This window comes from Caretta caretta, chromosome 1 (genome assembly GCF_965140235.1).
Source record: "Caretta caretta isolate rCarCar2 chromosome 1, rCarCar1.hap1, whole genome shotgun sequence".
Lineage (NCBI taxonomy): Eukaryota > Metazoa > Chordata > Testudines > Cheloniidae > Caretta > Caretta caretta.
The window spans coordinates 28,369,759-28,382,353 of NC_134206.1; the positions used below are offsets into that span (position 1 = coordinate 28,369,759).

Genomic DNA, 12,595 nt, shown 5'->3' on the forward strand with positions numbered 1-12,595 from the left:
ATGATCGTAGTGACTAGTCATGGACCAGGACCCCGCTGTGGTAGGTGCTGTATAAACATAAACCAAACAGACAATCCCTGCCCCAAAGAGCTCATTATCTAAGTATAAGAAATAATAGACTAGCTGGATATAGACGCACAGATAGGACGGCACAAAGAAATGAGACAATACTGGTACAATCTCTGCACACTAGCGGCCTAACCGTTGTCAACTTTTTGGAGACATGGAAAAGGAGAGTTTTGAGGGGGGGTTTAATTGCCTAACTTGGATATGGTCTCAGCATGGACATTCTGAGGGTTTATTTTAAGGACCAGGCATTTACATTCTTTAAATAAGAGTCACTAGCAATCTGTGCTTCTACTTTGTATCTTATGGGCTGTGTTTTGTTTTGCTTTTAGCTATTAATGGCTACATTTTTGGAAATCTCCCCACCTTGGAGATGTGTGCTGGTCAATCCGTGTCCTGGTATTTGATTGGAATGGGTAATGAGATAGACATCCACTCTGCATATTTCTATGGCCATACCATCATTAACAGAGGCCACAGGGCAGATGTCGTCAACCTGTTTCCAGCAACCTTCATTACAGTGGAAATGATTGCAGGGAATGTTGGGAAGTGGCTGTTAACCTGTCAAGTAAATGAACATTTACAAGGTACAGTGATACAGATCTGGCAAATCCTTCCAGGAAGATGCCAAGTTAGATTATCTACAGTACATATTTCAGACTCAAAAAGAGGAACTCAATGAGCAGGCACAGAATTGGGGGGCCTACATTTTCCGAGGACGTTAATATCTTACACTTGTTTCATCAAATAAATCTTGTGAGTCTTATTTCAGTCATTGACAAAAAGCTATATGAGGCCAAATCATCAGCGAGTGTAAAACTTCACTGATTCATGTGAGTGAGGATGAGTCACACAAGAAGGGTTATTCACACAAGATCCAGCCCTAGCTCAGTACTTGTTGTGTATATTGGGGCTTTTGGTGAGCAATGAATGAAGGGTCAGGCCCTTTCTTTGCACTGTCTTGTGGAATATAGACTCTTAAAGTCATGTCAGGTAAAACATTTCACACTTTTTCTTTTTAAAGAAATCTAAAAAAAACTGTCTGTTTCTAAAAGGCCAGCGAGGGGCCTTTGCATGAAAGAACTTACTATTATTATTAAGTACTGTTTAATAATACAATACCCAGCTCTGGGTCTCATTGTCCCAGCATTGTACAGACCAAATATAAGAGAGAGTCCCTGTTCCAAAGAATTTATAATCTCAGAGTCTGATCCAGAGAGTCCCATTGGCTTCTATGAACTTTGGATCAGGCAATCCAGGCTTGATTCTGCAAGGTGCTGAGTGCCTCCCACAAGATGCTGCCCACCCTCTCTACTCCTGTTGAAGTCAGTGAGAGGTGAGGATACTTCATACCTTTCAGGAGGTGCTCAGTGCCTCAAAGGACCGGACCCTAACAGCCAGATTCTGCCATTCTTACTGAAATCAATGGGAGTTAAGCGCATAAATATACCTTTGAGGATCTAGGCCTTGACTAGTACCTTGCTCCATGAATAGTCCCTTTGATTTCAGTGGTATTACTTGTGAAATAATGTGCCATGCTAAAAAGAGTAAGGGTGGCAGAATTCAACCCCATATAAATTGGGGAACTCTTTAAAAATGTAAATTTGTCCAAACAATCCAAGTCATTTCTCCCAGTCCATGTAGTTCACCTTCCTCTACCAAAGCTAATGTACATTAACTTTGCACCAAAGAGATGCCTGAAATGGTGAAATTTGCACTGTCTTAAGAACTGTTTGTGGATTCTGTCTACATTTTAGCTGGTATGAAGGGGCTGTATAACGTTCAGATCTGCCATAAAAATGTTTCTCAGCCTTCATTGACTGGTCAGGAAAGAAGATATTTTATTGCTGCTGAAGCCGTGCTATGGAATTACGGCCCTGAAGGCTATGACAAATTCACGGGGCAGGCCTTGAATACCACTGGCAGGTACGTGTCCCAGCCTTTCATTCCTACTTTTAATGTAAAGAGTATGGGTGGATTTTCACACCTCCCTAGCAGATTTGTCGCTGGATTATCATTCATTAAAAATGGGCGTCCAAATCCCTTGAGTGCCTTTGAAAATCTCAACTGTTGTCATAGGTTGCCATAATGTGAAATCTTTTTTTTTTAAATTTCTGTTGATGATGATGCTGCTGATGATGAGATTTTATATTAGGATATTGCTCAGAGACCCTAATCTGGATCAAGGGCCTATTGTGCTAGGTGCTATATGGACACTTAGGATGACACAGGTCCTGCCCTTTAATATTTACACTCACTAATGTCTTGCCTTGAGTTACAATGTAACACAGAGTGAGCACAGATTTGTGAATTTGGTTTTCTAGATATATTAATACATGTAACTGGCCCTTTCATGCTAAATAATGTGTATCTAACTCCTTTGTGTTACAAACCCAATTTATATGCAAACCTCGCGCACCCATGACATGTAAGCAGGTGAAGCCCTGATGAGCCACACCTGGGTTGAATCAGGTGATCCCAGGGTAAAAGGTCGCTGGAAGCTGCAGCAGTGTCAGGCTGAGAGAGTACGAGAGCAGTGCCCGAGCTCCAGCTAGATGGGTGGGGCTTATGATTTTGGACTCTGTCCGGGGGACTCATTGAGGACTTTTTGGATTTGTTTGTGATTAAGGACTCTTGAGGTTTGTGTGAACTTTATTTGACATTAAATCAGTCCCAGAAAGGGGTGCTGTGAGCCACAACAGAGACTGTCTGGAGCGCGTAAGGGTATGTCTGCACTGCAATTAGACACCCACAGCTGACCCGTGCCAACTGGCTTGGGCTTACGTGGCTCGGGCTAAGAGGCAGTTTAACTGCAGTGTAGACATTCAGTTCTGGGACCATCCTGCGTCTCAGGGTCCTACAGCCTGGGCTCTACCCCGAGCCCAGAAGTCTACACTGCAGTGGGAACAACCCCATAGCCTGAGCCCCATGAGCCTGAGTCAGCTGGCACGGGCCAGCCATGGCGTTTTGATTGCAATGTAGACATACTGTAAGGCAGTGGTGGGCAACTTGTGGTCCGCGCTGCTTCCCACAGCTCCCGTGGGCCGCGAACCGCGGCCACTGGGAGCTGCGGGCAGCCATGCCTGCAGACAGTCAACGTAAACTAACTGTCTCACGGCCTGCCAGTGGACTACCCTGATGGGCTGTGTATGGCCCGCAGGTTGCCTACCGCTGCCCTAAGGTAAGGGGCCTGTAAGATGGGGCCAGTAAGGACAGGGTACCTGTAATGGGACCCCTGGCCATGAGGGAGTGCTCTGTAAGCTACCACATCACTACACCTCTCCTCTAAAAAGTGACTCCTCTAGTTGCACTGCAGCCCAGTGCAACACTGCAGTACTGGTTCAGTGCACACATGTTGCTGAAGGAAAAGGCCTGGGCAGGGACTATTGAATAGTGGAAGTAAATGTGTGGCTACTCAGGTTGTGTTGGTGAGAGGGTTTTGGCTTCTTTGACAATGAGCTGATGTTCCGGGAAAGAGGATTACTGTGATGGGATGGGCTCCATCTATCAAATACTGGTAAGCGCATCTTTGGACATCGTCTGGCTAAGCTGATTATTTTATTTGGCATATGCAATCTGGTCAAGCCAAGCCACAGCATTCTTATCAACAGTGTTCAAGGCATGAAGGCCTCCAGGAAGTGGAGTCATTTTGCAGTCCTCTCCAAACCATGTCATGGTTTGTGGCTGCCCACATTGACATGGTGGACTGTCTCTAAAATGCCACTGAAATTCTGCTGCAACACAAATTCCATGTCCAATACAAAATCAGTTGAGAAGGCTCCATTGCCTTCATGGTAAATCAAACATGGGTTAATATTGAGTAGGGTCCAAGACAAGATAATTATTTGTCACTTTCTCTGCGCACCATGAAGCTCACCACACATCCTCTACCGTAAATCCCTTATTTAGTAAATTTATCCACAACAGGCGCTATGAAGGCAGACAGCCATATGATGGATTAAACAAGTCTTTAGTTAACAGCAGATGTGGCATATTACACAATTTTGTCATGAGCTTTGTTGCACTTTGCAGAGAGGAAACACTGGATGGAGCAATATTGCAGAGAACTGGTAACCATGGTAGAGGAGTAGATTTAAGTGTGCCTGAAATAATACGCACAGTGAAATTAAGTTATACATCAATCATCCTTGTGTGAGATGAGCTAGCCCACACTGGAGCACACTACTCTGCCACTGAGTAACTGAGTGCCAAGGCTGAAGTGCATAGTGTTGGCGCCCCATGTCATTTTGGCCAGTTTTATGAGCAGGTTGTTGTGCGTTTTGACCTTAGTCGCTGTCTTTTTAAGATTGTCACAATGAAGATCAAAACGCACAACAACCAGCTTGGAAAACTGACCAGAGCAACATGGGATGCCAATGCCCAAACGTTACACAGTTTAGCCTTGGCACTCTGTTACTCAGTGGCAGAGTACTGCAAACTTGATAAGGAGAGCTTTAAATTAGGTCCTACAGGGGATGGTGACAAAAATCCATCTAATGTGCATCCAGGCTCAAATAATGAATGACAAGGGAAAGGGGCTAATTTCTGGAGAAGAGACTAGAAATCTCAACTGCATTAAAAAGACAAGAGGAAAAGCAAAAGGTCAGTCTGCAAAATATCTTTGATGCCTGTATACAAATGCAAGCAGTATGGGAAACAAGCCGGATGAACTAAGTCATGGTATATGTATAAAATTATGACATAATTGGCATTACAGTGACTTGGTGGGACAATTCCCATGATTTGAGTACCAGCATTGAGGGATATAGCTTGTTCTTAAGGGATAGGTATGGGACAAAGGGAGGAAGTGTTGCATTGTACATCAAGAATGTAAACACTTGCTCCAAGGTCCAAGAGGAAGTGAGCGACAGACCTACTGAGAGTCTCTGGGTGAGGATAAAAAGGGAAAGGACAGCAGCAATGCTATTGGTGGGGATCTGTTATAGACCACCCAATCAGGAAGAGAAAGTGGATGAGTCATTCTATAAGCAGGCAACAGGACTAACACACATGAGCTAGTATTAATGGGAGATTTTCACTTTCCTGATATCTGTTGGAAGACTATTACAGCAAAAAACATGTCCTGCAAATTCTTAGCATATGCCAAGGAGAACTTTCTCATTTAGAAAATTGAGGAAACAACTAGGGGTCATCCATTTTGACCAACAGAGAAGAATTAGTTGCGAACGTGAAGGTGGTCAGGAACTTGGGAGGAAGTGATCATGATCTGATAGAATTCAAGATCCTATGGAAAGGAGGACATGAGAACAGCAAAACAAGGACACTGGAATTCAAAACGGTGGATTTCAACCAATTCAGAGAAATAGTAGGCAAGTTCCCATGGAAACACCAATTAGGAAAAAAAAGGAGTCGAAGGCGGCTGGCTGCCAAAGCTGGCAGTTCCTAAAAAATGGAATACTGGAGGCTCAACATCAAGCTAGTCTTATGCAGAGAAAAGATAAGAAGCATCACAGGAGGCCAATGTGGCTGCACAAGGAGCTTTTTAGCTATCCAGAAGCCAAAAGGGACACATACAGGAAATAAAAGGGGCATGTCACCAAGGAAGTGTACATGGAAATAGCATGAATGTGTAGGGGAAAAAATCAGGAAAGCCAAGGCAAAGAATGAGTTATAGCTGGCAAGAAATGTTAGAGACAACTAGAAGGGAGTCTTCAAATATGTCAGACATAAAAGAAAAATCAAGGATGGTGTGGGTCAGCTGCTCACTAGAGAAGGTGAGCAGCCAGCATGGATTTATTAAGAACAAATCATGCCAACCCAGCTTGATTTCCTTCTTTGAGAGGGTAATTAGTTTGGTGGATGGGGGGGATGTGGTGGACATAATATACCTGGCCTTCAGCAAGGCTTCTGACACAGTCCCACATGAGATTCTGATAAGCTAGAGAAATGCAGGCTTGACAGAACTACCATTAAATGGATACATAATTCGTTAAACAACCACAAACAAAGAGTAACTATTAGTGGAATGGTGTCAGATTGGAGGTAGGTCCCAAGTGAGGTTCCCTAGGGATCTGTTCTGCGTCCCGTGTTTAATATCTTTATTAATGACCTGCGTGAAGGAATAGAGAGCATACTGACCAAATTTGCAGATGACATAAAGGAGGGTGTTGTCAGCACTTTGGAGGATAGAGCTAAAATTCAGAGGGATTTTGATTAAACTGGAGAACTGGGCTATAGCCAAAAAAATGAAATTCAGCAAAGACAAATGTAAGTTGCTACTCTTTGGGAAGAAAAACCAAATGCACAAATACAAAATGGAGGATAACTGGCTTGGCAGCAGCACTGCTGGGAAGGAGTTGTGGTGAATCACAACCTCAACAGGAGTCAGAAATGCAATGCTGTTGCAAAAAAAGCAAATGCAATTTTAGGTTGCATTAACAGAGGCATAGCATGCAAGTCACAGGAGGTGATAGTACCACTCCACTCAGTGCTGGTTAGGTCTCAGCTGGAGTACTGTGTCCAGTTTTGGTCACCAGTGTATAGAAGGGATGTAGAAAAACTGGAAGGATCTAGAGGCGAGCAGCAAAGATGATGAAAGGGATGGAATGCAAGCCATATGAGCAAAAGCTGAGGGAACTGACTCCACCACTAGTTTAGTTTGGAAAAGAAGAGATTAAGTGGGACATGATAGCAGGCTTCGAATACTTGAAAGGCTACCTTTAAAGAAGATAGAGAAAAGTTGTTCTCTCTTGCCACAGACAGCAGGACAAGAGGCAATGGGTTCAAACTACAACACAGCAGATTTAGGTTAAATCTCAGGAAAATCTTCCTAACTGTAAGAGCAGCAGGACAATGGAACAGACTGCCTAGAGAGGTTGTGGATAGGGTGACCAGACAGCAAATGTGAAAAATCGGGATGGGGGTGGGGGGTAATAGGACCCTATATAAGAAAGACCCAAAAATCAGGACTGTCCCTATAAAATCAGGACATCTGGTCACCCTAGTTGTGGAATCTCCTTCAGTGGAGGTTTCAAAAGGAGGCTGGATAGCCATCTGTCTTGGATGGTTTAGACCCAGCAAATCCTGCATTTTGGTAGGGGGTTAGACTACATGACCCTTACTGTCCTATCTAACCCTGTGGTTCTATGATCCTGTTCTTCACACTCCCCTCCTGTCATTTCTAACAGCCACACTCCACCTTTCCAGAATTTGAAATCAGATGACTGTCACTTAATTCTGGAATGTATAACCTGCCAAGGCAAGAAGTTTCAGACAAACTATTAGACCAATCTCTAGGGATGGTTATGTATCTGCAGTTCATTTCTGTTCTCTATAATGAACATTTTTTGTTGGTTAATCTTCACACAGAGCACCCATTTCTAACCATGGGAATTCCACTCATGATACAGGCTCAGCATATGATGGCACATGAATTCTGGGACATAATTCCATAACAACATGACAACAACAACAATAATAATATACCTAGCTTTTATATAGTGTTTTTTTTATCCGTAGATAATAAGAATGGCCATACTGGATAGATCCATTGTCCATCTAGTCTTGTGTTCTGTCTCATTTGGGAGAAGGACTTTTGCCCAAAGTGAAGTGTTATAAATGTATATGCTACTATGTAATCAGTCTGATTTGTTTATTTCATAGTGAGTCTGCACCATTCTTTACACAAGGGACAGATAGAATAGGAGGACAGTACTGGAAAGTTCAGTATGTGGAATACACTGATGACAAGTTTACCAGAAAGAAGAACCGAACTGAGGCTACAATGCACCTTGGAATACTTGGTACAGTAAATATTTTCAGGTCCTATCACTTGCCTCATTTGTGAGCATGCAGTTCCAATCCACTTCAGTGGGAATTTTGTGCACATAGCTATTCGAAAAATCAGCCCCCATTCTGTAGAGGGGGCAGTATTTTTCGGCTTGGCAGTTTTTCTAAGTGACTCCTTTCCTGCTCTGTTTTTAAGGCCCAGTTATCAAGGCTGAAGTGGGAGATACTTTGTTAGTTACCTTTGCCAACAGAGCTGAGAAGAACTATAGCATTATGCCACATGGTGTGAGCTATAGCAAGCAATCAGAAGGAACGTCCTATTTAGATGGTAAGTTTCAGCTGTGTGAGTAATGAAGGTAGGATTGCTGCCATCTGGTTTACGTGAAGCTAACTCTCCTTATCTGTAGCATTATAGCTTTGTCTGCTTCAGATAGTCATAGATTTTAAGGCCAGAAGGTATCCTTAGATCATTTAGTCCAGTGGTGGGCAACCTGCAGCCTCCATGCAGCCTGTCAGCGTAATCCGCTGGTGGGCCACCAGACCGTTTGTTTACATTTGCACCGCCACCCACAGCTCCCAGTGTCTGCGGTTCGCCATTCCCGGCCAATGGGAGCTGCGGGAAGCGGCGCCCCCCGCCACTGATCTATTCTGACCTTCTGTATAACACAGGCCATAGAAATACTTTCAGTTACTCTGTGTTGGATCCTCCACTTGGATTTGCACCAGGCAATGCATTGGAGACCAATAGATATTTTCCCATTTTGTAATGTCATATGAAAATCATGGGCCAGATTTTGATCTCCGTTATACGAGTGGAAATCTAGAATAAGTCAATGGAGCTACCTGATATTAGAATCTGGTACATATCTCTTTGTTCGTCTTGGATCTTTAACTATTGCTGCTGTTTAGGATATTGCGGCTAATAATTTAGGATCTGATCTGAGCTACGTCCTCTCCGCCTCTTCTCCCCCAGCCCCCCCCCCAGCTGTATTGGTAGCATTGTTTTGATGTTCTGATGTGATACACCTGGAACACTGAGCAGCACTGCAGGTACCTTTTGCCCAATGTAACTGGAAAGCAGCAAAGCAGTTAAGCCTTGTAAATACATAAATGTTGATATGAAATCTCCCACCGTATAAATTAGGCCTCAACGTTCTAGTTCCCTAATCTGAGAATATTTCTGCATAGGCTCTGTAGCACTTTGTCTCATTTAAAGCATTCAGCAGAAGGGGAAGTCGCTTGTTGGCCGACCTGCTTTGTTTCGACTGCCCTGGCAGCACTTGGCACTAAGGCACAGGACAGATTCCCAGCAGAGAGTTGTGCAGGGCTAGTAAAGGGAAAATGTAAACAAACTAATGAAATCAATACAAACCGCAGCAGCACCCTCTGTTACACGTTCAATCCCTGATCTCCCAGCGTGTAATGTGGGCATCCAGGCAGGCAGCCAGCCATGTTCTTTTCCTGAAACAAGACCACCCTGCGGCCAGCCTTGATGTCGTCGGTAAAGACCCTGCTGCCACCAACATCAGCAGTCATCCCCGGATTGAAGTGTGCTTCTGCTCTGTCTGCTCACATTCATGTTCTGACCTCAGTGGGAGTTCTCTAGTGATAGGTCTCTAAGCGATGCTCTCATTCCTGTGGCCATGCTTGGCATGGATTGGCCAAACACTAACTGTACCTTGGGTGCATTATATAGCTTTTTTTCTTATGAGGTCTAGACATATTCTCCCATCCTGCAGCTCACTCCTATCCTGTGGCAGAGGGTTATTTATCTCCAAAGCAATGCTCTTTTGTTTACTAAGAGCTGTCATTTTTCATTCTTCAGTATAACTCTCTGCTTCTTCATTCTTTATCGTGTGGTTTGTAGCACATATTGTAGTCCCAAGTAATAATGTCAATATACTTGTTCATAGTCCATCTAAGCTTTCAAATGTATCCTCTGTGGTCCTGTGAAATATTTCAGGAGCTCAGTTGAAATAAACGGCCACAGAGATAATAAAATGCCAGTGGCAGACACATTTAACTGCAGTGAGACAACCAGCCCAATCAATGATTTCTTCAATCTTAAAGCACATATTGGGCCTGCTCTTGCTCACATTGCTGCCAGTGGATGTTTTACCATTGTGTTTGAAGGGTGCAGAATCGACTCCTTTTTCTAACCGTCCTAGAAAGTCCCTTTTGTAAGTCTTCACACAGTGATACTGACATTCTCCATGGCTGGTGTGTTACTAGTTTAACATTGTCCCTGAGTTTCCTGTGAGGAGCAATATACCAAACCTTTGCATGACAGTACCCCCTTCCAAATAAGTCATAACATATAAACAGCAAGCAACACTCCTGAGACCATAACAAAGTTTGTGGTGTGCTGTTGCAGAGCCAGAAAGAAACAGATAACAGAGTCTGAATTGTTAAGTACCCACAGCTCCAACTGCAGTCAATGGGAGTTGGGCATGCCAATCCCCTTGGGAAAAAAGCAGTGAATATTTGGACAGTGTTTGTGCTGCTTTTTTGCTTAGAACGGAGAACGTGTTCTCAGAAACTAATGACTGTGACTGATCTCCAACTATTGCTTATTTTCTGGGAAATGGAAGAAAAGTGTAATTTTTGGGGAGGTGCTTTTATTGGTTTTGTATTTTAAGGACATTGGAAGTTGGGAGCCCATGTTAAACCCTGTGAGACCTTCACATACAAATGGAGAGTGCCTGAAAACGTAGGCCCAACCACCAGCGATCCACCGTGCCTGACTTACCTGTACTACTCAGCATCTGATCCAGTCATGGACACCAACTCTGGCCTTGTGGGACCTTTGATAGTTTGTAGAAAGAACACTTTGAATCGTGATGGAACACAGGTACTAAATGTGATGTGTTTACCTATCCTAAATGGCGTGATCTGGAGAAGTTCACATCCAGGTCTGAATTGCACAACATGGGCTCAGCCCAATTAATAAAATATTTGAAAGGGTAAACAAATTTCATTATTAAGAGTGGAAGCTCATCAGTGGAAGTCAGGAAGAAATTGGCATTGCCCGCTAAGCTAAGTGTGTTATAGTCGTATCTTTGTTTTTTCCATTTTCGCTGAGGCATTACATTTTTCATACAGACTAGAGCTGGACCTAAGCTATGAAGTTCTGATCAGACTCTGAATTTCCCCATATACAAAGTTTGGATCCAGATCCGCATCTGAACATCGTCATAGTTCCTGGGTGTTCAGATCAGGGGCTTTGGTGTGTGTCAGTCTCTGTGTACCGATTAATATGTAATTCAGATAGCGTGGTGGTGAGTGCGGTATAAGAAGCTATACAGACTAAAGTAGAACATGAGCCCTCAATCTGGGGGTCATGAACAAGTCTCATGGAGTCATGAACAACCTGCCTTTCTTTACGGCTGAGTGGAAAAGGTCCTGGTGTGGCATGGGGTGCCGGTATGGAGAAGGTAGAGAACGACTGAAGCAGAGTATTTATTTTGCTGTCATGAAGTTCATGAGAAAAAAAGTCTTTACATGTGTAATTCTGCAGGCACCTTTCGTTTTAACGCATTTGCTTCCTCCCTGACTGTAGAAAGGAATAGACAAGGAATTTTATCTGCTCTTCACAGTCTTTGATGAGAATCTCAGCTGGTATCTTGACAAAAATATTAAGGTGTTTACTGGGGACCCCTCAAAGGTAAACAATGAAGATGAGGATTTCCAGGAATCCAACAAAATGCACGGTATGGAATCTGTAAATAAGACTTTCCAGAGATATTTAAGCAGATGAATAGTGAATGTGTAAGACTTACCAATTTTTGTCATCATTCGTCGCTGCGGTTACAATGCTTTTCTTTGTGAGGGAATGTGCTCTGGGATTGGCTATTCTGATTTAGGGCCGGATTCTGATTCCCTAACTCTCACTGAATAGTACTTTGGTCCCATTGCAGTAAATAAGACTACATCTCATTCTGCATCTCCGCATGTGTATGGGGATCAGAATCTGGCTCTTAGTCAGAATGTCTTGGTCCCATCAGGATAGTGCCTGACTAGCTGTGTGACCTGGATCAACTCACTTAACCTCTCTGTGCCTCAGTTTTCCTGTCTGTAAAATGAAAATAATCTATTACACCTATGCCGTCAACTGCTCATGTTACATCAGTTTAATTATAAAGGAAATATTGTGAAATACTATGCATGTGGTGTCTTTCAGTATCACATACTTTAGATTAATTATGCCTGTCTTAATTCATTTCCTATAAACTCAGAATTGGGTTTGTTCAGATGATTATATTTAATTCTTACAGTATGAGGCAGTATCTCTTAATAGTTCCTTATGCTAACATGAACAAAAAGTACCAAGTATTGCAGAGTGCTTTACAAACCTTACTGAAGTTAGCTCCACAACACCTCTGGGAAATAAAGAGGGATTACTATCTTAATTATATAAAAATGGAAATTGAGGCCAAGTATGGTTAAGTGACTTGGTCTATGTAACACGAGAAGGCTGAGTCACAGCTGAGACTATAATCTAGGTCTCCTTATGCCCACTCCTTTGCCTTAACCATGAGTGCATTGGCGCTTCTAATTTATAGGGTTGCTGTGAGGCTTAATTAATGTTAGGAAAGCACTTTGAAATTCTTGGATGAAAGCTGCCATTGCAGTGTAAAGAATTAAGAGATCCCATTTCACAGACTAAGACTGAAATCTAACAGTAGGTCAGATACCCAGACAGGGGTTTATAGGAACAGCATTAAGGCAATTAATCTTCCGTACTTGTTGTTGATAGATACCACCTGTGCAGTGCTTCACT

At 43.0% G+C, this 12,595-nt stretch overlaps 1 protein-coding gene across 4 annotated transcripts in view; it reads left to right on the forward strand.

Moving 5' to 3' along the window:
- The window catches only part of HEPHL1 (hephaestin like 1), a 104,277-nt gene that overhangs the window by 23,089 nt on the left and 68,593 nt on the right, over positions 1 to 12,595 (forward strand). For all 4 annotated transcript variants that reach the window (XM_048843133.2, XM_048843152.2, XM_048843142.2 and 1 more), the window contains 6 exons: positions 399 to 653; positions 1,824 to 1,992; positions 7,690 to 7,829; positions 8,012 to 8,143; positions 10,455 to 10,666; positions 11,375 to 11,525. In XM_048843133.2, coding sequence (XP_048699090.2) covers positions 399 to 653; positions 1,824 to 1,992; positions 7,690 to 7,829; positions 8,012 to 8,143; positions 10,455 to 10,666; positions 11,375 to 11,525 — 1,059 coding nt within the window. The remainder of the gene's footprint in view (positions 1 to 398; positions 654 to 1,823; positions 1,993 to 7,689; positions 7,830 to 8,011; positions 8,144 to 10,454; positions 10,667 to 11,374; positions 11,526 to 12,595) is intronic.